This window comes from Lethenteron reissneri, chromosome 5 (genome assembly GCF_015708825.2).
Source record: "Lethenteron reissneri isolate LAM-NWPU_2019-01 chromosome 5, ASM1570882v1, whole genome shotgun sequence".
NCBI lineage: Eukaryota > Metazoa > Chordata > Hyperoartia > Petromyzontiformes > Petromyzontidae > Lethenteron > Lethenteron reissneri.
Genome location: NC_083783.1, coordinates 5092163 through 5118147, shown reverse-complemented (window position 1 = coordinate 5118147; position 25985 = coordinate 5092163). Strand labels below are relative to the sequence as shown.

Sequence of the window (25985 nt, the reverse complement as noted above, 5' to 3'; positions counted from 1 at the left end):
CAACAATACCACACCTCCACCACCCCCCTCTCTCTCTCCTCCTTCTCCTCTGTACCTCCCAGACTCCACCCAGCAAAGCCATTTTTTGCGCGTTTGTTACCGGGTCACAGTCAAGGAAGGGCCTTTTTTATTTCTTCTGCCAATCGAGCGGACAACCCGCGCGCGCGTGTGGCTCAGCTTTTTACTTTGTCCAGGTGAGACACAAGAGAGAGGGCTTCTTCTCAAAGGGTGGCGAGGGACGGACTTTATCGTCGGAGTCCCGCCGAGGAGGTCGACATCTCGCTGTGTGTCTCTCTCTCTCTCGCCAGAGTTTTCGCGACGAGACGGGGCAAACGGAGGTGTAGGTTGGTGGTGGTGGCTGGTTGGTTGGTGGGAGCGCACGGCACGGATGAGATTCGCGACAGGTAAGTCGACACTGCGGAAACTCATCACGTTCATCGCCGGCCACGATCTATCCGACCATCTTTGTCTCTCCCCCCCCACCTCCCCCATGCTATAACTGTACTTTTCACACGAGATAGAGTCGTCGTTTAAGGCTGAGTCGACGTAGGGGGGCGGTGGCGTCGTCGTTGATGTTAACAACAAGTCCACCACGGGAAATGCCGCCTGCGAATATCGAGCCCCCCCCCGCCGCCCGCACCACCACGATGATTCCATCGCTCCATCTCTGCGGTGGTACCCGTTGCTCTTTCGACCCATTCGTTTGATCCCCCCCACCCCCCCCGCACCCCCTAACAATGTTTACGGGCAACCAAGGGGGCCGTGACCCCCCAAGTTCGTCGGCCCGACGGGGTTTCCTTTCGAGTGGAGTGAAGATTTATCTTCAAACCGAGTTTCAAGATTTTTCGTCAACTTTGTCCGCTCGAGTCGGGAGTTATCATCCCGATGTTTTAAGCCCCCCCCCCCCCCCCGTTCTTTCAGCTCGTCGTAAACAACTTTCCAGAACACCCCCCCCCCCTCTTTCTGTGTGTGTGTCTGCGTGGGGAGCGGTAGTGTAGTGGTAGCGTGCTGCGCTACGAACCTAGCGACCCGGGTTCGATTCCCGCCTGCGGCCAACGCCAGTGACGATTTATCTGAACCGGTCTTGGGCCTCAAATGAGTACCTGGTGCTGTGTGTAAATATCGCCACTGGGGAGACAAAGGCGGTCGGGCGCGTGGTGCTGGCCACCCACCCCACTCGTCTGTCGTGTCGGCCTTCATAGGTGCTGCTCGCTAACAGCACTTGCCCCAACATTCCGTTAAGGCTACACGGGGGATCTTTGTCTTTGTCGACACAGCGTCCTGTGTTCGTGTGCGCTCCGAAAGTGGCGAACCCCGGGTTCGATTCCCGCTCACTGCCCACCAACACCGGTGACGATCTATCTGAACCGGTCCTGGGCCTCCCCACGGTTGACCTTAGCCGTGGTGTGGAGTCAACGTCGCCACTGGGGAGACAAAGGCGGCCGGGCGTGGTGTTGATCACCCACCACCTCGTGTGCCGTGCCGGCCTACTCGCTCACATCACTTGCTGCTACAGTCTGTTTGGGGATATACGGGGAGGATCTTTTCCTCTGTGTACAAGATCTGTGTCTTGTACACAGTGTGAACATTACCACCGGGGAGACAAAGGCGGCCGGGCGGCCACAGCACTTGCCCCAACAGTCTGTTAACGCTACACGGGGGGGATCTTTGCCTTTATACCGTATATCTTATTAAATATACTCGACTGTTATTGCCCGGCCGCCTTTGTCTCCCTAGTGCAGGAGCGAGCTGGGTTGTGTGTCATCGCAAGCACCCCGTGAGAGGTAGCCACGGCGTTGGGAGTCCTTCATCCAGCAGTGGGTAGACCACAGCTCACGATGACTGCCTCATTGTTAGATAATGAGATGGCTTGGGCTAGGCAATGTAAAAGATATAGGCGCAGCCCTGCAATTGCGTTCAAAAGCCACGGCAGGCGGAAGGTACCGGCCATCATTCTGAGAGAGCTCTCGTCTCGAGGAACCCATCCCAGATGGTTATTTGGCCTACTCTTCCATGCTGTCTAAACGTCTTGGAGTGAGATGTCGCAGTGCCCACACTTTACCTCCCCCCCACCACAAGCTATCAGCCGATCCTTTTAACTGCTGTACGTGGACAGAGAAGGGCGTGCGGTGATGTCCAACGTTCAATGAACGTTGCCATTGTGGCCTTGCACACAGTCTTGTGAAATCACTGCACTTGTGCCTCAGTATCCACAACTCGGGAGGCACACCTGAATAAATATTTACCTGCAAAACAATGTCCATCACGTGGCAATCAACCCCATGTTTATATATATTTTTTTTATTCTGCGAGCTGGGATATTGCCAAAGAAAGCACTCTGAGAAAATTAATTATTGTTTCTGCGCAAGTCTTGTGACCGGGCTGAAATCATTAACTCGCTACACTTGAGAAGCTGGTTTAATCGCAACTTACGTTTGTGTGAGTGCCACTGACGACATCGATCTTATAAGTCTCATTAATTTGCAATACTCTCTCTGCTTCGTCACCCGTGACCCGGGCCGAGGCCATCTATTCACTCAACGTGTAAACTCAAGTCTGTGTGGGTCTTTAGGCATCTCGGTCTTTGTCTAAATCGATGCGTCTCAATGTAAATCACAAGCGCACAAGCTGCCACCAGCAACTCACTGCACTTGAGAATCCGGTTAAATCACATTGGCCGGGTAGTTTAACCCGGATTCGAACCTCTGTTGATTGTTAATAGTAAACACCGCAGGATGACGGTGTTCTCTACCTTTTGTCAATCTACTGATGGATGTTTGGCCATACTTCACCGCGCTGGTCACTGACGTGAAGGATGAATTCCCACCCAAACGAATTCTTTGGCGCTACTGCTTGCTTCTGGCTGTGACCTCCCAAGCAGTGTTGGATGAAACTAGTGAGGGGCCTGTCGCATATGTTATAAAGGGGCACTAAATAAAAAAAACACATGAACATTTAAACACTTCATTTTTAACTTGCATAGTAAAGTGATTGTATTTTTTGTTCATTTGCCATACAGCCAGATAATACGACAAATCGTTAACCTTAAACACCCAGTCGTTCATAAAAGTTGAAGGCAGTATAGTACTATAGTAATAGAGCAAGTGCAGAATCACCGAACCCGAATTGATAGCTCGAAAGCATTTAGCGCGGGGCCCTTGAAAGTGCGGGGCTACATAGCTCCATATATAGCTATATAGCTACATATGTAGCTACGAGGATAATCCGGCACTGCTCCCAAGTCGCCCTGGGGCGGGTGGGGTTGTGGGTTCGGTCAATGTGCAGTGCACCGACCGCAGCGCCACCGCTCCCGTAACCCTGGCCGCATGCAAAGTGGCGTTCGGCATCGCCGTGAGTCGGAAGCACACTGCGCGTGCCACGCATTCCACGGTGTGCCAAACGATTTGTCTGCCCTGGGGGGCGGGGGCGGCGAGGGGGGGTGGTAGTCTCTGGGAGCATAATCTCTCCGCTGCGTTCAGAAGCGACAGGAACAAACTGGATGAACGCGTTGCACCAGTTGCGGCAGCTACAGTTTGTCAAATGGGTTTGGTTTCCTCCCTTCATCATCAGCGAAGGCGCTGGTGGTATTGAGCCAATGAAGCAAAAGCTTTAGGCGCTCAAGTGAACGCAAACGTAAATGCACGGTGTACCGATGAGTCTGGAATCGTAGGGAAAACAAGTATAACCCGTAAAAACAAAGTTTTTCACTATAAATCCTTTATATGCGTGGCGGCTAGAGTTCCTCTCGTCCTCTGGCTTGAGATGGCTGCCACCTATGGGTCAGATGATTGCATTGCACCATTAAGCAATTGGTAATTAAATATAATATTTTTGTCCTAAAAAGTGTAAAATTTTGGGAATTTTTTTTCACGAACATTAATTGTCACGCACAACGAGTCTGTGTGGAAAATGTCAGCTCGATTGGATCACGGGAAGTGGGTTAAAAAACGACCGAAAGATTTGCACGGTCGTAAGCAAGCAAGCGAACTTAATATAAAGGATTTAAAAACACAGCTCGGTGTTGTTGGCTCGCCGTTCGGATGCAGTATGTTAAATTCAACAACGACCTCCCTCCGACTCGGATTTCCTACGAGTAGAATTAATCTGGGCTCACTCTTCCTTACTCGAGATATATTTTGGGCCTGCAGAAACAACATAAAATACGAATTAGTTATTTTCCCGATGACAACAGAGTCACTGGCCACCCTGCAGAGTAAACCAAAATCAGCTCCGATTCAGATTCAAATAATTGTAGGATGGCATTGCAGTGCCTCATCAGTCAAATCAAAACAATGCTGGCAGACTGCTCTCTGTTTACAGGGGCAAGGACTAGTTTTGATATTCAGTGTCTCATCAGGCTTTCTTAAAGTAATACTGGCACACGGCCAGATGTTACAGGCAAGGGCCCAATCTGGATGGCTTGCTGGATTAACGTAGGCCTTCTCGGGTGAAGCTGTATAAAGGAATGATGGGAAATGCCACGTCTGTAAAAGGAATTGGTCTATGTAGATAACTTTAGACTCAGATGTATCGACACGCATATAGACCCATGGACTTGCATGGAGACCTATAAACTCACGAAGAGACGATTAACTCACACAGAGACTCCAAAATGTATTTAGAGACCCATGTATGTATCAAGGCCGTAGCCATGGAGTCAACGTTGGGGGGGACCAAATCTTCCAGGGGGTCTGGGGTCCCCCCCTAGAAAAAAAATCTAAATTTGAAAACAAATTTCCTGCCATTTCCTGCCTAAAATATAAAAAAAATCACTAACACATACGATGGACTATTTATACAATAATGTCTAATAGTGTATTGTATTACATTGCTGTTTTATTTTATTTATTTACCTTTTCTTATTTCATTGTATGCAATGGCAGAGATTAGAGATTAATAAAGTACAACCATAGCCACAATGATATAAAAAACAGAAATCTATTTTATAGCAATATATTTGGGGGGTGGGGGGCATTTTGAGCATATTTGAATATTGGGAGGGATGTGTCACCCTCAATATATATTATAATTACGGCCTTGGTATGTATGTCAGAGATACACAGACGTACACATAGACTTGAGATATGGTTAAACAGGGCTGTCACGATGGGCAAGTTGCCTCGGAGGTTGGAACGCTCAGCTGGTGAGCTCATCGTTTTAACCCAGTCACCAATGACCGCACAGAAAACAAAAACTGCACATTCAAATTTGGTTCTCAACTTAACCTGCCCAAGTTTTAGCTCTGACAACTTAAAACGTCGGTTCCACTGAAAGATACTTTTTTGGGGATTGCCTTGGAGAGCTATCCTAAAAGAAGTAGCTTTTCAAGAGCAAAGAAACTCTATTTTTAGAACTAGCTTCTTGTGTTTAGCTTGTTGTCCTTCCCCGTACCTCCGATTAGCACAGTTGGCTACGTACCAGTGCAAAATAGGTTAAACGTACATACCTCTCGCCGTGAAAACCGACATCATTCAACACATCGGTTCGACTGTCACGCGACGAAACATTATTGGGGGACACGCGCGGCCGATGTACATATTGATAATGATGGCATTTGGGCCACGCGGTGGCTTTCGTCCATTCTTTTAGCGCGTGCAAATGACTCTTCAGCCAAATATTCTTAGGTTTTTCTCGGTAAAGTCACGTAGGTAAAAAATTGAAATTAATTAAAGTAAAATAAAATAAAAATCACGACGTTTCGGAGGCAGGTGCAACCGTCACAGCACGCTTGCTTATTTTTATTATACTTTAATAAATTTAAATTTTAATTTTTTACCTACGTGACTTTACCGAAAAAACCGAAGAATATGAATCCTTGCAGTCACAAAAGCTTCAAATCTATCTTCAGCCAAACATGCCCACGGTCCACCGCCCGCTGGACCGTGGGCGCTGCGGGGTGGTACAGTTTGTCTCTCCGTCACCGGGCGTGAAGGGTGGTCCCCATGGCAGCCTTGGCCCTCGCGGGCCCCGGGGGTCAAAGACTGAATCGCAATTCGGATCTCCTACACGCGGAGGCGGGGTGTGGTTGTGTGTGAGCAAGTGGAATGAGTCAACCGCTCGGGGACACCAGCTCGTTTTACTCTTGTTTTGCATAGCGAAGGTGTTTCGGCACAGTGTGTTGGCATGCTGTTGATGGTGCGTACGTTGGTCATATGTTGGCAACCCACAATACGGCAGTGGGTAATCTGTTGATTACTGAAGGCAGATTAAAGCTTCAAGTAGGCCAGTTGATACAGCAATCGTGCTGTGACGGTTCCACCTGAAGACGGAAGCTTGTGTTGCCTCCGAAACGTCGTGATTTTTTTTCTTTTACTTTTATTAATTTTAATTTTTTACCTACGTGACTTTACCAAAAAAACCTAAGAATATGAATCCTTGCAGTCACGAAAGCTTCAAATCTAGAAATAGGCCAGTGGCATCCACACCGAGGCAGTGAGACTCTGCGTAATCTCGTGATTACTAAAGTAGATTAAGCCTCAGTTAGGCCAATGGCATCCTCAACAGGAAAGTGGGACAATGGGTATTCTGATTACTCAAAGTATATTCAAGCCTTGGGCAGGCCAATGGCCTTCACACCAGGATAGTGGGGCCCTGGATAATCTGTTGATTACTAAAGGCAGATTAAAGCGTCAGGTAGGCTTGAATCTGCCTTAAGAATTGCTTTATTGGAAGGCGTTGGCGAGGTGTGGTATTGTCAAATGCTTCGGCCATGATGACACGTTGATCTTTTGCTACTGGGGCAAGCTTTTAGGGCAATCGCTGCCGTAAAACACCTGCCAAAATAAATGACCGTCGCTCCGTTGTCCTATGGACATTTTAAGAAACTTGTCCAGTTGTCTCAACCGCTGCCAGGAGTTGGAATCGAATGCGACTGGCGGTCTCATGATTTCAAGTCGAGTGTTGCACACCATCGCATCGGTAGCGATGTACACCTGCGTTAACTTAACACCTCGGTGTTTCACTGCCAGTGTTATCATTCGTCATAGATGTTTGTGTTAGGCTACGTGATGATTGTGGCCAAATCCATGTTATTCGAAATCCTGCACCACCCAACGCAGCCAAACAAATGAAATTGCCGGGTGTACAAGCATTTCAGCGGGACAATTATTTGTTTGAATGTTCATCACAGGTACTGCGTGTGGTTAATGCGAACTCGATTCCTTGCAAAATGTTTCTATTTGGTGTTTGAACATCTTAATACCTCCTGTTCTATTGCCAGAAAGGGTAAAATCTATTCTCATATTTTCATAGGATTATTTGTGTTCATGCTTGCTGGCACATTGAGAGAACAACCAAATTTACCCACTGCATACAACAACGTTTCACTTGAAACTATGTCAGGACATGATTCAGAAAGTCAGAATCACTGTCAAAGTAAACATGCTAACGTTGGGCAAACGTTAGCATACAGTTGGAAGTATTGTTGGACCAACGTTAGTCGAAGATTGGCCCAACGTTCCGCGTTTACTGGGGTGTCACCTGACCCGGCTTACAAAAAAAATGCACTGTGCTTAGATAAGCGCATAGGTCGCCCGGGCGATAATATTCCTAAGAACATTCTGTTTCTCGTGTTGTGATTTAAAATTCCGGTTTTTGAAAAAAATTAAACAAACCACACCTGTCCGCAAGTATGGGTTGGGCGGTGGAACGAAGACCCACGCGTCCACGCGGAGAAACGCGAAAGACGCGAAGCCGTGGCAAAGTTTCAAGCCTCTTCTTGCCCTTGGGGGGAAATGTGACCCAACTTCAACCCTTTGTCTCATCCTTCCTCACTTGGCCCACAGCATCGTGATGGCTGTAATCCCCCCATCAGTGGTGGCGCTAGGCCTCCGTAACCAGAGCAAAAGCTTGGTGAGCCCAAGCAGCTGAAGGGGTCCACGCTCATGAAAAACATTGCGTTGCATGCCCGTTTGTGGTCGAGAACAGCACCTGTTCAGGCTTTATGGGGCATCCTTGTCCTTATACCAGTGACAATTGGTGAATATTTGAACCGGTTCCTGAGACTCCCCTGGGCTGGCTCGGTTGTAAATGAGCAACTGGTGCCGTGCGTCAAACTGCATTGGGGATACAAAGGTGGCTCGCCGTGGTGTTGGCTACCCACCACCTCTTGTGCCACGCCGGGCTTCGTAGGTGCTCCCTTAGCAGCACTTGGCCCAACGTCGTGTGTGGGGCTACACGGAGGGGGATAATAAATATTTCGTCTTTGTGTTTTCAGCCGGACATCCGTCCCCTTGACAAGAAGAGAGGGCTGCCCCCCGGCAGGAGCAGAAGGGCAGACAGCTGCCCCCTCCCGCGGTGACGGCGGCCGCCACCGCCACTGCCGCCGCCGTCGTCATCATGGTGAAGGACCAGGAGAGGCCGGCGCAACGCCGGGCCGTGGAGAGCGACGAGACCTGCTCGGCGGTGGTGGCAATGTCCGTCATGGTGGACTCGGCTTCCTCGTCCTGCGAGTCCTCGCCGCGGAACAGTGGCATCTGTGGCGGCTTCCCGGTTAGTGCCCCTCCCTCTCTCTCTACCCACCCCCCCCTCGGAATGAAACACGCCGTGAATGTCTGGCAGTGCGAAATGCCGCCGATTTGGTGAGTCCGGTGTACATTGATACTGTCGGTCGGTGTTGAAAAATCCAAAGCCATCGGTGAGCTAGCGTTTTATCGGTCAAAATTAGATCGATACGTATCCATGTATTAATAATATCAGTTGTGATCGTTTGATAATATCGATTTGGGTATTAAATAAATCACCCACTCACGTGGCCTTCCTTGAAATACGAGTTTCGACTTTCCAATGCACTCCCTATTGCGTCTCGAAGTGTTGACATTCTTTCGCACTGTACGTAAGCCAGCCGCGCTAATCGGTGCAGATGTCAAATCGCTCGCAGACAAAATAATTCACGCGCTGCTCATCTCTGCACCTCCCAGTTTTACTCAACGGCCCTGGGGTGGGAGCAGTGCCGGATTAAGCAAGTGTGGGGCCTGTAGCATAATGTTATAAAGGGGCCCTAAATAAAAAAAAAAACGCATAAATATTAAAATAAATTTTTTACTTGCATAGTAATGTATATGTATTTTTTATTTGCTATACAGCCATATGTTACGACAAATCGCTAAGCTTAAACACCCGGTCGTTCATAAAAGTTGACGACGGTATAGTACTATAGTAATAGAGCAAGTGCAGAATCACTAATCCGGAATTGATAGCTTGAAAGAATTTAGCGCGGGGCCCTTGAAAGTGCGGGGCCTGTCGCATATCTAGCTACTTTTGCTACGAGGATAATCCATTACTGAGTGGGGTGTTGGGGGGGGAAGCGGTGTGGGTTGGAGCCATGAACCTTCGCACCTTGGACAAAAGGCTTCCGTCGAATCGTCCGAGCCGCACGTGGCAACTGGGTGGTGTGAGGAGCGTAAACAAGGGGCAGAGGCAGTGTGTAGGGCACCCATGGAGACGTGGGAACAGGTGCTGCAATAAAAACAAACGAAAAACACAGATCGTGCCTGCGGCCTTTAACAAGAGTTTCTTGAGAGGCAAGCGCTGGCCCACCCCGCCCCTGCGGTACAGCGCACAAGGCGGGGGCGGCTGGCTGAGTAGACACGCATGCGCTCGCTCGACTACCCACCCCCTTTGGTGATCTGATAACCAGGGTCCATGACCCCGCTAGGCCGTTTGCAATATCCTGGCGTGTGGTGCGATCCCCGTTTCAAAATCGTTCGAGAGATCGGTGTGCGCTGTTGGGGAGCGAGGGGCTCTGTGCGTGGTGTGGGTGGGGGGAGGGGGTTCACGGAGGGGGGAGGGGCCTGGTGGTTAGGGCAAATGTATCAAGATACCCGTGAGATGATCATCTACGGTAATGAATTATCATTGAGCTGCCCCCGAACGCCCTTTGTCCGTCGACGATCTCGTCAGAAGTCTGCGGCTGAGTAGGCCGTCGAGCGCGGGGTGGGAGGCCCGGTGGGTGAGGTCAAAGGGCATAAACTCCTACGCTTCGCCGCAGCCCACAGCACGCGAGCTGCCAACTCTCCGATCAGCGCGGTTGGCAACGTACGGTGCGAAAGAAGTTCAACGCACGTGCGTACTATTAATGCTGCTGGGCGGAGAGAGGCGGGGGGGGCGTTGGAAAAGGGGCGGCTTTGAGAAGCTTGCCAAATTGTTTTGCCTGCCGCGTGCCGTGAGGTCGCATCGAAACGCCAACCCCTGCATTGCGAGTCCAAGTTTATCTAGAAAATAATAAAAATATAATACTGGACAGCCCTTTGTTCATCCACTGCTGGACGAAGGTTCCCCGACAGCACTTTCCCCAACAGTCTATGTATGCGGTAGTGTCGTAATTCGCGCACACTGCTATAAACCCAGCCGCCAAAGTTTCGATTCCCGGCCATGGTTATCATCATTGGTGATTGTCTGCACCGGTCCCGTGCCTCCTCTAGGTCAACCCGGCCTTAAATTAGTATCCCATGCTGTGTGAAAAAATAACTCTCACTAGAGAGACAAAGGCATCTGTCCGTCCTTCCACCCACACCCACCCACGTGCACCGTGCCAGCCTTCATAGGTGCTCAGAACTGCACTTACCCGAACAGCCCGTCCAGCCTACACGCGGGACAAGGGGATGGGGGGGATCTTTGGCTTCACCTTTGTCCTCCGCTGGTATCCCCCCCCTCCCCCCCTCCAGCGCAGCGGCTCGACGGACTCGCAGGAGCCTCACACCCCCTCGGAGGAAAGCTTCTCCAGCTCTGGCGGCAGCAGCGAGTCCATCACCGGGCTGCCCTTCCACCTGGACGACGTCGACCGGCGCAGCGGCGGCAGCGGCAGGCGGGAGCCGGCGCCGGTCCCTCGCCAAATCCGGAACAACTTCCCCCAGCTGATGATCGCCCGGGGCAGGCGGCCGCAAGAGTACCTCGACCCGTCGGACGACTCGCGGTCCATGCCCCCGACCGATGACGACGACGACGGCGGCAGCGGCTACGACTTCGACGGCGACTTCCAGCAGCTGTTGGGACAGCTCAACATCAACAAATTTGGGGGCCGACCGTCGAACATCGCCGGCGTCGCCGTGGCGAGCGGGGCCCCGGCCCGCGGCGCCGGCGTTCCGGCGCGATCGCCGCCAGACTTGCCGCCGAGCCCGGAGGGCGACCGCGGCGACGTCGACGGTGCGGCGGCGCCTTGCGTCGACGCGGCGATGGAGGTGATCGTGCCGCCGGCGGATCAGTGCCTGGCGCAGCGGGAGCTGCGGCAGATGTCGCAGACGTCGCTGCGTCGCTACTGCCAGGACACGCGGAACGGCGTCGGCGGATTGGGCGAGAGCCCCGTCGCTTGCATCGGGCCGCCTGCCTTTTTGCCCGCTTATCAGCACGTGCAGCATCAGGAGCAGCAGTATCAGCAGAATCAGTATCAGCAGCAGAATCAGCAGAATCAGTATCAGCAGAATCAGTATCAGCAGCCGCAACAGTATCAGCAGCAGCTTTATGATGACCAGCAGCTTTATGATCACCGAATGCAGCAGCATGTTCAACTTCAACAACAACAACAACAGCAGCAGCAGCAGCAACAGCTTTATCAGCAGCAGCAGCAGCACCATCTTCATCATCAGCAATATCCCGACCATTACAATCATCAGCAGATCCCCATGTCGCCGCACAACTCGCAGCCGGCCTCGCCGCAGCACGCGCCTCCGGGCATCCTCGTCGACGGAGGAGGCGTTTGTAGCTCGCGCGTGTCGCTGCCGCCCCCGCCGCCGGCGGCCTCCGACGGCGGCGGCGGCCCGCTCGGCGTGGCGGACGTGCGGGCGTCATTCAGCCGGCAGAGCAGCCTCGGCCTGTCGAGGCTGGAGCCGCCGGGCCCCCTGGTGTCGCACACGGAGGCCGGCGCGGTGTGGGCGACGCGGGGGTGCGCCGAGAGGAACTGGCACCACGGCCCAGCGGAGGGAGAAGCCTTCTCGCCCGGCGCGCCGTGAGTATAGTCAGGGTGGGGGGGGGGGGGGGGGACACGCGTGTGCGCCTCGTAGCGTCGTTGTCGTCGTTGGTGCGGGTTGAGTCGCTCGCGCTCGCCCGGGAAGCGCAGGCGCACGGGGTCAAGGCAGCAGCCGGTCGGCCGGTAATGCCGGCACGACCAGCGGTTACCCAAGGTCCGCAGTCCTCTACGTAGCGAGGTGTTTTGAGCCGATCTTAATGAGCGTTTAGACGTGCGGGAGGAAACTGTAGCACGTGTATCCCAAAAAAAGAAGGAACAGATGGAGTTTAGTCCGCGCTTTGCTGTACTGCCCCGTGCCGCGCCGAGGTAGGGCACCCACGGCAAGGGAGTTTAGCCACAGTTTAGCGATACGCAAACCTGTCAACCCCTTATCAGTGCCCTACATTATTACAGACTAATTCAGACGTTATTGGTCACCCCGTGCCCCTTAGAAATCTCAACGTTCATCCTACAAAGTCCCATCACAAGGGAGAAACACAAACAAATCGGTATTTTTCAATGTATTTGTCCCGTATTGAAACGGCCGTACGCCGCATGGACCTGAAAACTTCTCCCTCTACAAGAGCACGGGCGAACCGCGTGGGTTGACACGGTATGGGAACACCGACCTGCGCTTGCCACCGTAATTTTGGACTACGAGCCACGTGTCCAGCCACCACCACCACCACCACGACCGCCCGGCTTGTATTGTTAGCGTCTGTGCGTGTCTGTCTATATACGTGCGTGCGTGTGTATGTGGGGAGCGGTGACGTGGCAGAGACCCGAGGTTCGATTCCCCCCCCACGGCCAACACCAGTGACAATACTCTTAGGTTTTTTCGGGAAAGTCACGTGGGTAAAAAATTTAATAATAAAATGATAGAAATAATAATAGAAATAAAAATAAGAAATCGCGACGTTTCGGGCACAACACAAGTGTCCGTCATCAGGTGGGACAACCACAGCAAGAAACAATTGCTGAAGTGGCTCACTTCGTCTGCTTGGGTGACTTTACTGAAAAAACCTAAGAGTATGAATCCTTGCAGTCACGAAAGCTTCAAATCTAGAACCAGTGACAATTTTCTGTACTGGTTCCTGGACGGTCCCCTGAGTCGATTCGGCCTGAAAATGAGTAACTTATGGGGTGTGCAAACATTGCCACTAGGGAGACAAAGGTGACCAGGTGTGGTGCTGGCCACGTCACCCCCACGTGTATCATGCCAGACTTCGTAGGTGCTCGCTAACAGCACTTGCCCCAACAGTCTGTTAAGGCTATACGGGGGTATTTTGTCTACAGTCTCAGTTGGTCAACTCATAACACCGATTCAGATAATCGTCACTGGTGTTGGCCGTGAGCGGGAAGCGAACTCGGGTCGCCGGGTCCGACGCTCAGCGTGCTAACCACTGCGCCACCGATCTCTAACACAAATAAAGATTCCCCGTGTAGCCTTAACAGACTGTTGGGGCAAGTGCTGTCAGCGAGTACCTATGAAGGCCGGCACTGCACACGCCGGTGGTGGGTGGCCAGCACCACGCCCGGCCGCCTTTGTCTCCCCGGTTGACTGTTTGTTGACAGTCTGTCATTAGGCTATACGGGGGATCTTTGTCTTTGTGTGTCTATAAATGCGGCCGGGCGTGGTTCTGGCCACATCACCCACTTATGTGCCTTGCTGGCCTCTGGCCGGCCTTCATAGGTCCTTGCGAACAGCACTTGCATTGAGTCGATGACGTGGGGCCGCATGGACTGTGTGTGTGTGTGTGTGTTGGGAGCGGTGAGTCAGCCCTGCGCCTCCCCTAGGTCGACTCAGCCTTTAATTAGTACACGGTGTGGTGTGTATATCGCATCGGCACTGGCAAGAGGCAAAGTTGACGTGGTGCTGGCCACACCACTGCATCTTGAGCAGCACTTTCCACCACGGGCTAAAGAGGCTACGTTGTTAACTGCATCTGCGTGCGCTTTTGCTCTTCGCAGACCGGCGTGCTCTCCCGGCGGCGCCCGGACGCAAAGCATCGTCCTTCCAGACCGACAGCGTGAGTTCCCCTCGGCAAGCCCTCTTGCCTGATCACCGTCATCGCCAGCGCCTGCGCCGATAAACCATTTTATCTTCTTGGTTCTTTCGGTAAAGTCACGTAGAAGGGAAGAACAGGTCTGTCGGAAAGACAGCGTCTGAAGTTGCTGTCAAGGCGCTCTTCCCCCTCCAACCCAACTTAAATATACGCTTCCAAGCCTGGTGGTGTTCATTCAGACGCTGTCTTTCCGACAGACCTGTTCTTCACCTGAGGACGGCTGCTTGCGTTGTGGCCGAAACGTCGTGAGAATTATTTTACTATGTTTTATTTTTATTATTTTATTATTTCCCTTCTACGTGACTTTACCGAAAGAACCAAGAAGATGAATCCCTGCAGTCACGAAAGCTTTAAATCGAAATTTAAACCATTTTATGTTGATTTTACCATGGAGGTTTTTACCACCGAGGCTATGTAGTAGGTTTTCAGTTGCATTTATTTGGTATAGCCCTGTGAGCCATTCGGCTCTTGAATCGGGTGCAACCGCATCAAACAAAAACATGAACAAGAAAACATCTTAAAGTCACTATGTGACTGTGTGCAAACAGAAAATCCAAGAAAGACAGCAAAATATTGCAGAAAAAGCACCGTACACCAACGCTGTGTGCAAAAATCCCAGTGGGATGCAAGTCAAACAACAACAACCACAAGACAACTTAGATTAAGGCCATCAGTCTAACTCTGTACTCCAACAAACAAACATGGCCAAACCAAAACACTTTTCGAAATCACCAAAATAAAGCCATAAAAGCAATGTAACAGTGATCATAGGAACTGTGACCGAATTTTCACAATAAACGACCTAAACAACATGTACTACCAAACCCTGCAGCCATAGCTGGCTGCATGAGTCACTCCAAAACAGCAGGAGCATCAGTCAGAGTATACAAATTTTTCAATGCACCTTTAAGATCAGGTAAGACTCACTGAGCTGTGTAGATCTTCTATAGAAGCGACCTGGCCACAAATGATAGCTCAACGAAGTGGCTTATCATCACGTGAGAATTTATCGCAGCCGAATACTCTAAACGCGTGCTGTTGATTCTAACGTGGAGGGAAAAACCGGAGAAAAATCCACAGGACCACGGGGAGAACATGCAAACGCCAAATATTCAGGCGTCAGGGTTGGGATGGAATCCACAATCTCCTGTATACCATGCGAGGTAGTTAACATCTCGCCACTGCGTGCCCTAGCAACCGTTGCATTTGGTTCCTCACCTGGTTCACCTGGGATTCACGCGGCGAGTGTTATCACTCGGAGAGCGTTACTCCGTGCCACCACCCCCTCTCCCCCCCTCTCGCTCCGTGCCACCACCCGCTCTCACTCTCGTGCCCGTCCTCATTATTCGTTCTCATGAACAGGGCTCACCGCACGCTTATGCTACCCCAAGCTCATGAAAACACGTCCCTGGATTTTGTATGAGCCCGCAGCCGGACCGCGTTGTGGTTGGATGCATTCAAACGGAAAGTGACGATCTGTCTTCGATCTTCACGCGTTCCTCTGGAACCTTCTCTCTTCCTTCTCCCGCTACCCCCCCCCCCCCCCCTGTCATCCTCTTCCCCCAACGCCGTTCTCACCCACAGGCAAGATTTTCGTCACGTATTCTTTGGACAACGACGCCCACATCGGCAAGGTCATCTCCTTCGTGACCTGGCTCCGTAAAAATGGATTCTACACAGAGGTGCGTAGGCGCGGTCGCCCCCCCCCCTCCCACGTGTGCCGGTTGAGTCTCCCAGAAACCCCTGGGGCTATACTCGAGAGCCGTCACGGAGGTCAGCGATCGGGCAGACCGAAACGCCCGCTCGGAGGCCGGGGTTTGCCGAGTCTCCCTTGCCCCCCACATGGGGGCCGCTGCCAGCGGGGGTGCCCCTCGTCCGCGTGCAGCCCCCACCGGCTTGGAGCAGGGGGCGGCTCTGTCGCTGCTAGCTAGCTGCTAAAAAACAACAAACCCAAGCAGACGAACGTGGCCGCGGGGGGCTGCCGGCGTCTCCCGTGTCGTTTTGTCCGTGAGTTCCACCTGGTCGCGGCTCTCGCAAGCCAAGCAAGCGTTGAGCCTGGGCCGCGCTCGGATTGGGCAGCCCACGATTACACGCCGTTTGGTTGTGATCTGCGGCGGCGGGGGGGCGGGGGGGGGGGCGCGTCGTGGCGGGTGTTGTTGTACTGCACCGTGACGCCTCCACGTCTGTGCGCGCCGCCTTCAACCAACCAAACAAACCAACCATCCGCGCCGACCAGCGCGGGGAATTTTCGGCCAAAGAACCCCACACCAAGCTGCCAGCAGTGCGAGGAGGCCCTCATCCAGCAGTGGAGTGACACGAGGGCCTCGTGCGTGCGTACATGTACATATGTCGAACTCGGCTTCTTACCGTACGTAGCCAACCGTACGCGAACAGATCGCGGAGCGTTGGCGAGGCGGTTGGTGCGCTGCGCTGCCAACCGAGCAAACCCGCCCCCGGGGCTGAACTCCAGAAAACATTGCCCTGGAAAGTATTCCGTGAGAAATCAAGCCCTGCTGCTGGGGAGACAAAGGCGGCCGGGCACGATGCTTGCCGCGCCCCCTCCCGCGTTGCGCCGAGGCTGCCTTCGTAGGGCGCTCGCTATCGCCGCTTGCCTACACGGGGGAACATTTGTCTCTCTGCCTTGTGTCCTTGCCCCCCCCCCGCCCCCCCAGATGGACATGTTCGACACGCTGCTGCAAGGCATGAGTAAGATCGAGTGGATGGACCGCTTTCTGGACGACGTACGTTCCCCGAGCCTCGTTTTTCTCCTGCCTGCCTGTCCTGCCTCTCTTCCTGCCTGTCTTTAACCTCGCCTGCCTGCCTGCCTTCCCGTCCATATCTCTGCCCGTCTGCCTTGGCGGCGCGCCCATCACTGCCCGTACGGCACTGCCGTAGAGATGTGCGCGCACCTGTCGAGCCGTGCAGGTGTGCGCGCGTGCACCTGGAGCCTCCACCCACACCACGCCGCTCTCTGTAAACATTCCATCCCCCTTCTCCCCCACCCCCTCTCCACCATCCCCCGCTACAAGTGAGTGGCCACCACGGCTGCCGTGTCTTCACAATGCGACGTCCTCGCGCGTTTTCTTCCTCGTGTGTGACCACAGCTCACGATGACTGTGCAGTTCGCCGGGAGACGAGTCTTTAAAACATCTGTAGTGTGAATAAAGGGGGCACGGCACAGTAGCACAAGACGAGTATTTTAAAACATCTGTAGTGTGAATAGAGGGGGCACGGCACAGCAACACAAGACGAGTCTTTAAAACATCTGAATGGTTAAAACTCGCGGTTGCAGAATTCGTGAATGCAGAAACCTCGTGCGGGGGGGGGGGGGGGGAAATGGGGGGTTACGTTCCTGGTTCGAGTGAACATAGGGGAGGGGGGCGGGGGGAAATAATTACAAAGAATAATGCAGAATTATAGATATTTTTTATTACCTTTGGTGATGACGATGATGATTTGACAACGATGGAGTAGGTGGTGCTGATGCCGAGGAATTCCGGAGGGGACGACTCCTCGGGAGAGGCAGATGTGTGGTGACAACGCCGCACAGCTGTTCTCATTCTAGCACTCTGGGGGGGGGGGGGGGAGGCGCTAGCCGCAGCACTTTCCCCGATCGCATTTCGCGTTCTTTTGAATGGGCCTCGCAGTCGACTCGTTTCGATCAAAATGTATCACTGAGTCAACTGCGAGTACGTCTTAAGCAAACGTGCGCGGTCGCGAGTTCGGAGCGGGATTGCTGCGAGACCGAGGACCAAAGGTCGCAAACGGGTACCCGTACCCATACCCGGCCGGGTACGGGTACCCGTTCCTTACCCCTACCCGTACCCTACCCGAAATGAGTGACAAACGGTTACTCACCAGTGACTCACGGCCTACCCGTACCCGTACCCGGCCGCACCAGGGTCGCAAACGGGTACCCGTACCCGTACCTGGCCGGGTACCCATACCCGTACCTGGCCGGGTACGGGTAGCCGGGTATTGGGTAGGGTACGGGTATTGGGTACCTGGTTGCGACCTCTGCCGAGGACTACGTGGAGAGCTGAGCGTGGGAGGGCCCCATCCTCGTGGATGACGGTCTCAGACGTAACAACGTTCTGCGCGCACCTCCTCACGGTGTCGGTCGTCTGGCATGACACACGCTCGCGGACACTGGAGTTCGGCGGGCCACAAATGTGGGGGTGGGGATTGGTAAAGATTTAGTTCACTGGCGGATATGCGAGTCCTGAACTCGCGCACAGAGAGGGTTGCACTGTGCTTTGTTCTTGGGTTTTTCGGTAAAGTCACGTAGGTAAAAAATTGAAATTAAAATTAATGAAAGTAAAATAAAAATAAAATAAAAATCACGACGTTTCGGAGGCAACACAAGCCTCCGGCTTCAGGTGGAACCATCACAGCACGCTTGGTTCCACCTGAAGACGGAGGCTTGTGTTGCCTCCGAAACGTCGTGATTTTTATTTTATTTTTATTTTACTTTTATAAATTTAAACTTTTTTTACCTACGTGACTTTACCGAAAAAACCCAAGAATATGAATCCTTGCAGTCACGAAAGCTTCAAATCTAGAATTTACTGTACTTTGTTTTCTGTGTGTCTGAGGCGGGTTGATGGTATCTCTCGCTCGCTCGCTCCGGGCCTGCCTGTGCGGTGTCACGTCTTGCGTGTAATGCGCATTGTCGTGTGTGCTGTGTGCATCGCGTGTGCTTTGTCTGAGTGAGTGAGCTGGTGAATCTCCAATCCACCAGCTCACTCACTCACTCACACCTACCCACCCACTCACCGACTGAACCACCTCACTCAACCACTCACCCACTTGCTCACCTACCTCTAAGCAATCATCCACCCACTCACTTATCCATTCACCAACTCACTACACCACTCAATCGCTCACCCACACACACACCTACCCACTCATCCATTCACTCTGCCATAACCCACTCACTCATTCACTCACCCACCATCTCACCCGCTCGCTCACCCACTTATCCACCCCCTCGCCAACCAAATCACCCACCCACTTACTCACTCACCCACTCGCATACTAACACACCTATCCACCATAGCATCTCAACCACCTACTCACCCACCCTATCACTCACCCGCTCGCTCACCCACCTCTCACAGACTCGCAGCTTTGTATGAGTTTGTGGATATCTTGCGTCGCTACTGGGTGTATACACACTACGACAAAGACAACGATCCCCTGTATAGCCTTAACAAATTGTTGGGGCAAGTGCTGTTTGAGCACCTATGAAGGGCGGAACGGAAAACGATGAGGTTGGTGGCCAGCACCACGCCCGACCGCCTTTGTCTCCCCATTGGCGATGATTTTACACACAGGACCAGGTACTCATTTGAGGCTGAGTCAACCGGTTTAGATAATCGTCACCGGTGTTGGCCGTGAGCGGGAATCGAACTCCAGCTGCCGGGTTCGGAGCGCAGCGCCCTAACCGCTGCACGACTGCTGCATACACACTCACTACATGTGCACACTACACGCTCACTACACGCACACTACACGCACACTACACGCACACACACTACATGCACACACACTATACGCACACACTACACACACTACACGCACACACACCACACACGCGACACGCACACACACCACGCACACACACACCACACACACACCACACACACGACACGCACACACCACACACCACACACACTACACGCACACACACTACACACACACTACACGCACACACACTACACGCACACACACCACACGCTACACACACTACACGCACACACCACACACACTACACGCACACACCACACGCACCACACACAGCACCCACACCACACACACTACACGCACACACCACACACACTATACGCACACACACCACACACACTACACGCACACCACACACACTACACGCACGCACACTACACGCCACACACACTACACACACACACCACACACACTACACGCACACCACACACACTACACGCACGCACACTACACGCCACACACACTACACACACACCACACACACTACACGCACAAACGCACACACTACACGCTCACACACACTACACACACGCCACACACACCACACAGACCACACGCACACACACCACACACACTACACGCACACTACACACCCGCCACATACACTACACAAACACACCACACACACTACACGCGCACACACTACACGCGCACACACTACACACACACCACACACGCTACAAACATTACACACACACCACACACTACACGCACACACCACACGTACTACACGCACACACACCACAGACACTACACACACTACACACCACACACACCACACACACTACACGCACACACGCCACACACGCCACACACTACACACACACCACACACACTACACGCACACACACAACAGACACTACACGCCACACGCACACACACACACTACACTACACACACACTACACACACACCACACACACTACACGCACACACACAACAGACACTACAAGCACACACACACTACACGTACACACACAACAGACACTACACGCCACACGCACACACACACACTACACACACACTACACACGCGCGCTCTGGGTGCGCAGGTATTCCGATGACACGTTGCGCAATCACCCCAGCACGTACGCACATGCCCGGTGGTAGCCAAGTGCGTACGTCGAGCGCGTGTGAGAATACCATTGCGCAAGGGGTGGGGAGGGGGTGGTGGTGGCGGGGCTCGGGGTGTCTGAAGGACGAGAGCGATGATTGTGAGAGGGCGATTCGTAGGTTCAAGAGGTCGGGGAACTGACTTGGCACCACTCAGATCCTGTGTACGCCAGATGAACTTCAGAAACCATTGCTCGACCACTCACCTCTCATCTCACTCTACTCCCCTCCACGCACTCTCCTACCTCTCCCCTCTCATCTCACTCTACTCCCCTCCACGCACTTTCTTACCTCTCCCCTCTCATCTCACTCTACTCCCCTCCACGCACTCCCCTACCTCTCCCCTCTCATCTAAATCTACTCCCCTCCACGCACTCTCCTACCTTTCCCCTCTCATTTCACTTTACTCCCCTCCACGCACTCTCCTACCTCTCCCTCTCATCTCACTCTACTCCCCTCCACACACTCTCCTACCTCTCCCCTCTCATTTCACTCTACTCCCCTCCACGCACTCTCCTACCTCTCCCCTCTCATTTCACTCTACTCCCCTCCACGCACTCTCCTACCTCTCCTCTTTCATCTCACTCCACTCCCCTCCACGCACTCTCCTACCTCTCCCCTCTCATTTCACTCTACTCCCCTCCACGCACTCTCCTACCTCTCCCCTCTCATTTCACTCTACTCCCCTCCACGCACTCTCCTACCTCTCCCCTCTCATTTCACTCCACTCCCCTCCACGCACTCCCCTACCTCTCCTCTATCATCACTCTACTCCCCTCTACGCAATCCCCTGCCTCTCCCCTCTCATCTCACTCTACTCCCCTCCACGCACTCCCCTACCTCTCCCCTCTCATCACTCTACTCCCCTCCACGCACTCTCCTGCCTCTCCCCTCTCATCTCACTCTACTCCCCTCCACGCACTCTCCTACCTCTCCCCTCTCATCTCACTCCACTCCCCTCCACGCACTCTCCTACCTCTCCCCTCTCATCACTCTACTCCCCTCCACGAACTCCCCTACTTCTCCCCTCTCATCTCACTCTACTCCCCTCCACTCCATGCACTCTCCTGCCTCTCCCCTCTCATCTCACTCTACTCCCCTCCACTCCATGCACTCTCCTGCCTCTCCCCTCTCATCTCACTCTACTCCCCTCCACGAACTCTCTGCTCCGTTAATCGAGGCTTTCTACAAAATTTCCTCGTCAATTCTCCACTGCCCCTCCCTTCCTCTGCCCCAGCCGCCCGTGCTGTCGACCCGCTGCCCCAGGTTCGAGTCCAGGCTCAGCACTTTCCTCACCTCCTTTGCCTGTGACTCACTGCCTGCGTGTCCGAAATCGACAGAAATGTATAAATGTTGTCTATTGTATTTATACATAAGTGGTTTATGCATGTCTGACTAGGCTGTTGAGGTGTATGAAAGTCTCTACATATCTACACATGCACGCCTGTCTCAATCTGACTCTCAGTCTCCCTGTTTGTCTGGTGGGCTTGACTCTATGTATGTGTTTTGACGTGTGTCAGTCTCTCTTTGCGTGTGTCTACACATCGCTGCATTCCTCGGTCAGCCTTGACTGTTCGTCTGCTCCTCTGTGTGTGCGTCTTGTCTGCGTGCAGAAGGACTACCTGATCGTGGTGATAATCAGCCCCAAATACAAGCGAGACACAGAGACTCCGGCTGGCAGTGACGAGCATGGATTGCACACACACTACATTCACCAGCAGGTGAGTCGCACACCCAGTGTCTCTCTCTACACACACACCCAGTGTGTGTCTCCTATACAAAGACAAAGATCACCTGGACTTGCGACCCAGAGGTCGCAGGGGGGTCGATTCCATCTCCCGGTGTGGCAGTTGAAGCAATGGGGGCTAGGTTCTTAATCCCCCCCCCCCATCTCCTCCACCCACCCCCTCCCCCCATCTCCTCCACCCACCCCCCCCATCTCCTCCACCCACCCCCTCCCCCCATCTCCTCCACCCACCCCCCCATCTCCTCCACCCACCCCCTCCCCCCATCTCCTCCACCCCCTCCCCCCATCTCCTCCACTCCACCCCCATCTCCTCCATGCACCCCCCATCTCTTCCACCCCCCCATCTCCTCCACCCACCCCTCCCCCCATCTCCTCCACCCACCCTCCCCCACCATCTCCTCCACCCACCCCCCCCATCTCCTCCACCCACCCCCCCCATCTCCTCCACCCACCCCCCCCATCTCCTCCACCCACCCCCCCATCTCCACCACCCCCCCCATCTCCTCCACCCACCCCTCCCCCCATCTCCTCCACCCACCCCCCCATCTCCACCCACCCCTCCCCCCATCTCCTCCACCCCCCCCATCTCCTCCACCCCCCCCATCTCCTCCACCCACTCTCCCCCCATCTCCTCCACCCACCCTCCCCCACCAACCCCTCCCCCCCAGCTTCTGTCCACCCAGCGGTGTGATTGGCTACTGCACCGGAGTTAGTCGATCAGCAGGCCGCGTGCGGTGGGGTGCACTGTGGGTACGTTGCGCGATTGGGCTTCCGCATCCCCCCCCCCCCCCCCCCCCGTACTGGCAGGTCAGGTGCTGAGTTACCGTATGCCACACAGGGACAGCTGCCGCTGGGAGTAAGGGCTGGAGGGGGGGGGGGGGTGAACCGGATATGTGACGGTCGGATTTGCGACCGGCCGGGGTGACCGAGCGTCCGTGGCGTCTGTGCGTGCGCCGCGTGCAGATGAAGAACGAGTACATTCAGAACGGGAGCAAGAACTTCCGCTTGGTGCCCGTGCTGTTTCCCGGGGCGACCAAGGTGGGTAACACGTCGCCCCGCGCGCCCGCTCGGAGCTCGCGTCCGGCTGGCGGGGTGGGGCGGGGGGGGGGGGCCGGGGGGGTCCGGGGGGGGGGGGTCAGCCTCATCGTTTGCCGAACGCGGTGGCAGCGGCGTGACGCCCCCCGCTTAGCGGGACGTGGTCTCCAACGACGTGCATCGTCAGTGCGGTGTTGTTACGTCAGCCCCTGCCCCCCCTCCGCCTCCACCCGCGCAAGGCTCTGCTGCCACGCAGCAACACCTACGATGAGCACGGTTGGCTACGTACGGTGCGAAAGAAGTTCAACACACGTACACGAAGGCCTCGGCCGCTTTGCAGCTTGGTGGGCAAGGCCCGCGTGTGACCTGCTGGGATGTGTCAGTATTATTATTATTATTTTTATTAGGCTCAATGAGCTATACAGCTCTTTTTCAGCAGTGACCTGGCCACAAATTGCTTATCACGTGTAAATTTATAGCAGCTAAATACTCTTAAACGCACGTTGATTCTAAACGTGGAGGGAAAAACCAGAGGATCCGGAGGAAAAAAATCCACGCGACCACAGGGACAGAGATGCAAACGCCAAATATACAGCAGGCGTCAGGGTCAGGATCGAACCCAGGACCGCATGTATATCAGGCGAGGTAGTTAACATCTCCTAGCCACCGTGATGATGATGACAGAGAGAGACACGCAAACTCCAAATATACAGCAGCAGGCGTCAGGGTCGGGATCGAACCCACGACACCCTGTATACCAGGCGAGGTAGTTAACATCTCATAGCCACCGTGATGATGATGAGAGAGAAAGACACGCAAACTCCAAATATACAGAAGGCGTCAGGGTCGGGATCGAACCCACGACCTCCTGTATACCAGGCGAGGTAGTTAACATTTCCTAGCCACCGTGATGATGATGACAGAGAGAGACACCTAAACTCCAAATATACAGCAGCAGGCGTCAGGGTCGGGATCGAACCCACGACCTCCTGTATACCAGGCGAGGTCGTTAACATCTCGGTTTCGTGGCGCGCTAACGTTGCCAACATTCCGCCCGGACCCTCACTCACCTTCATCTTCTTCTTCTGCCTCCTCCTAGGGGCATGTGCCGAGCTGGCTGAACAACACCATCGTGTACCCGTGGCCCGGCAAGCTGGACGACCTGATGCTCCGCCTGTGTCGCCGCGAGAAGTACGAGATCCCTCCGCCGGGGCCCCTGCCCGTCATCGTCGCACAGCCCTTCGGCTCCAAGTAGGGAGGAGTGACCCCCCCCCCCCCCCCCAACTACCCCACCCCCCACCACCCCTCCCCCCCCCCGGTCCACACTCCCCGCAATCGCTACGGCCTGGGGGGGAGGTGGACCGCACCCGAGTTGTCGGTTGCGCAACTCGGATCGCGCCCGCGCGGGGGAATCTCCGCAACGGGTTGCCAGCGAGTCGTGACAAAAACGGAGTTGCGTGCGGCGGAATTGCTTCGAGCTGCAAAGGGTCGCGGGCGCGTGGGGAGTAGCGTGAGATGAGAGGGGAGAGGTTGGAGAGTGCATGGAGGGGAGTAGAGTGAGATGAGAGGGGAGAGGTAGGAGAGTGCGTGGAGGGGAGTAGAGTGAGATGAGAGGGGAGAGGTAGGAGAGTGCGTGGAGGGGAGTAGAGTGAGATGAGAGGGGAGAGGTAGGAGAGTGCGTGGAGGGGAGTAGAGTGAGATGAGAGGGGAGAGGTAGGTGAGTGCGTGGAGGGGAGTAGAGTGAGATGAGAGGGGAGAGGTAGGAGAGTGCGTGGAGGGGAGTAGAGTGAGATGAGAGGGGAGAGGTAGGAGAGTGCGTGGAGGGGAGTAGAGTGAGATGAGAGGGGAGAGGTAGGTGAGTGCGTGGAGGGGAGTAGAGTGAGATGAGAGGGGAGAGGTAGGAGAGTGTGTGGAGGGGAGTAGAGTGAGATGAGAGGGGAGAGGTAGGAGAGTGCGTGGAGGGGAGGGAGTAGAGTGAGATGAGAGGGGAGAAGTAGCCTTTCTTGCGTGGAGTTTAGATGTTCTCTCCATGTTCTGTGTGGCTTTCCCCCGGGTTTCTTCCAGTAACTGAAACATTACAAAAAAACCTCTAAAGCCAACGCCAATCTCGGTTCAAATTGACAATAAATCTCACAAGAATGTACCCACAGAACGACTCCTCGCATTGCAATCGCTGGCCCATTGCCAGATCCAGGTGCCCGTGTCTCCATGCGCCACACAGGGGCAGCTGCCACTTCCCGGCGGTCGAGGTGGGGGGTGCGGTGCACGGTGCTTCGAGATGCCGATGATGCGCCCGTGACTTTAAGCCACCCCTCCCCCACCCCTGAAATGCGAAGATTGTTGTTGTTGTTGTTATCTGTGTTGACGTGCACGAATTACCATCTTTCACCTGCACGAGATCCCTTGGGATGGGGAAACAACTCGTCTGCAAGAGTGTCCAGGCCACACTGCCACGCGACGCGTCCCGTCAGCCGAAGATCGCGCGTCGGACTCGGATAGCGCCCGTCCGCCGCATTGGCACCGTCGCTACCTGCCTTGGCAGCGTGGGCCTCATCGGCG

At 54.1% G+C, this 25985-nt stretch overlaps 1 protein-coding gene across 1 annotated transcript; it reads left to right on the top strand.

The window, feature by feature from the left end:
* Nucleotides 1-68: 68 nt before the first annotated feature.
* Nucleotides 69-24700, top strand: LOC133351412 (E3 ubiquitin ligase TRAF3IP2-like). The gene is made up of 10 exons (XM_061566600.1): nt 69-194; nt 309-404; nt 8216-8490; nt 10665-11941; nt 13913-13971; nt 15592-15689; nt 16680-16748; nt 22258-22365; nt 23355-23429; nt 24526-24700. Exons 3-10 carry the CDS (start codon nt 8338-8340, stop codon nt 24679-24681), a joined length of 1995 nt encoding a protein of 664 aa, XP_061422584.1. The 5' UTR covers nt 69-194; nt 309-404; nt 8216-8337; the 3' UTR covers nt 24682-24700.
* The last annotated feature ends 1285 nt before the right edge of the window (nt 24701-25985 follow it).

Bases quoted from the DNA above. Each gene is read 5' to 3' on its own strand.
- LOC133351412 (XM_061566600.1), top strand. From the start codon at position 8,338: ATGGTGAAGGACCAGGAGAGGCCGGCGCAACGCCGGGCCGTGGAGAGC. The intron at 11,942-13,912 runs GTGAGTATAGTC...TGCTCTTCGCAG, and splicing joins GCCTTCTCGCCCGGCGCGCC to ACCGGCGTGCTCTCCCGGCG. The intron at 16,749-22,257 runs GTACGTTCCCCG...GTCTGCGTGCAG, and splicing joins TGGACCGCTTTCTGGACGAC to AAGGACTACCTGATCGTGGT.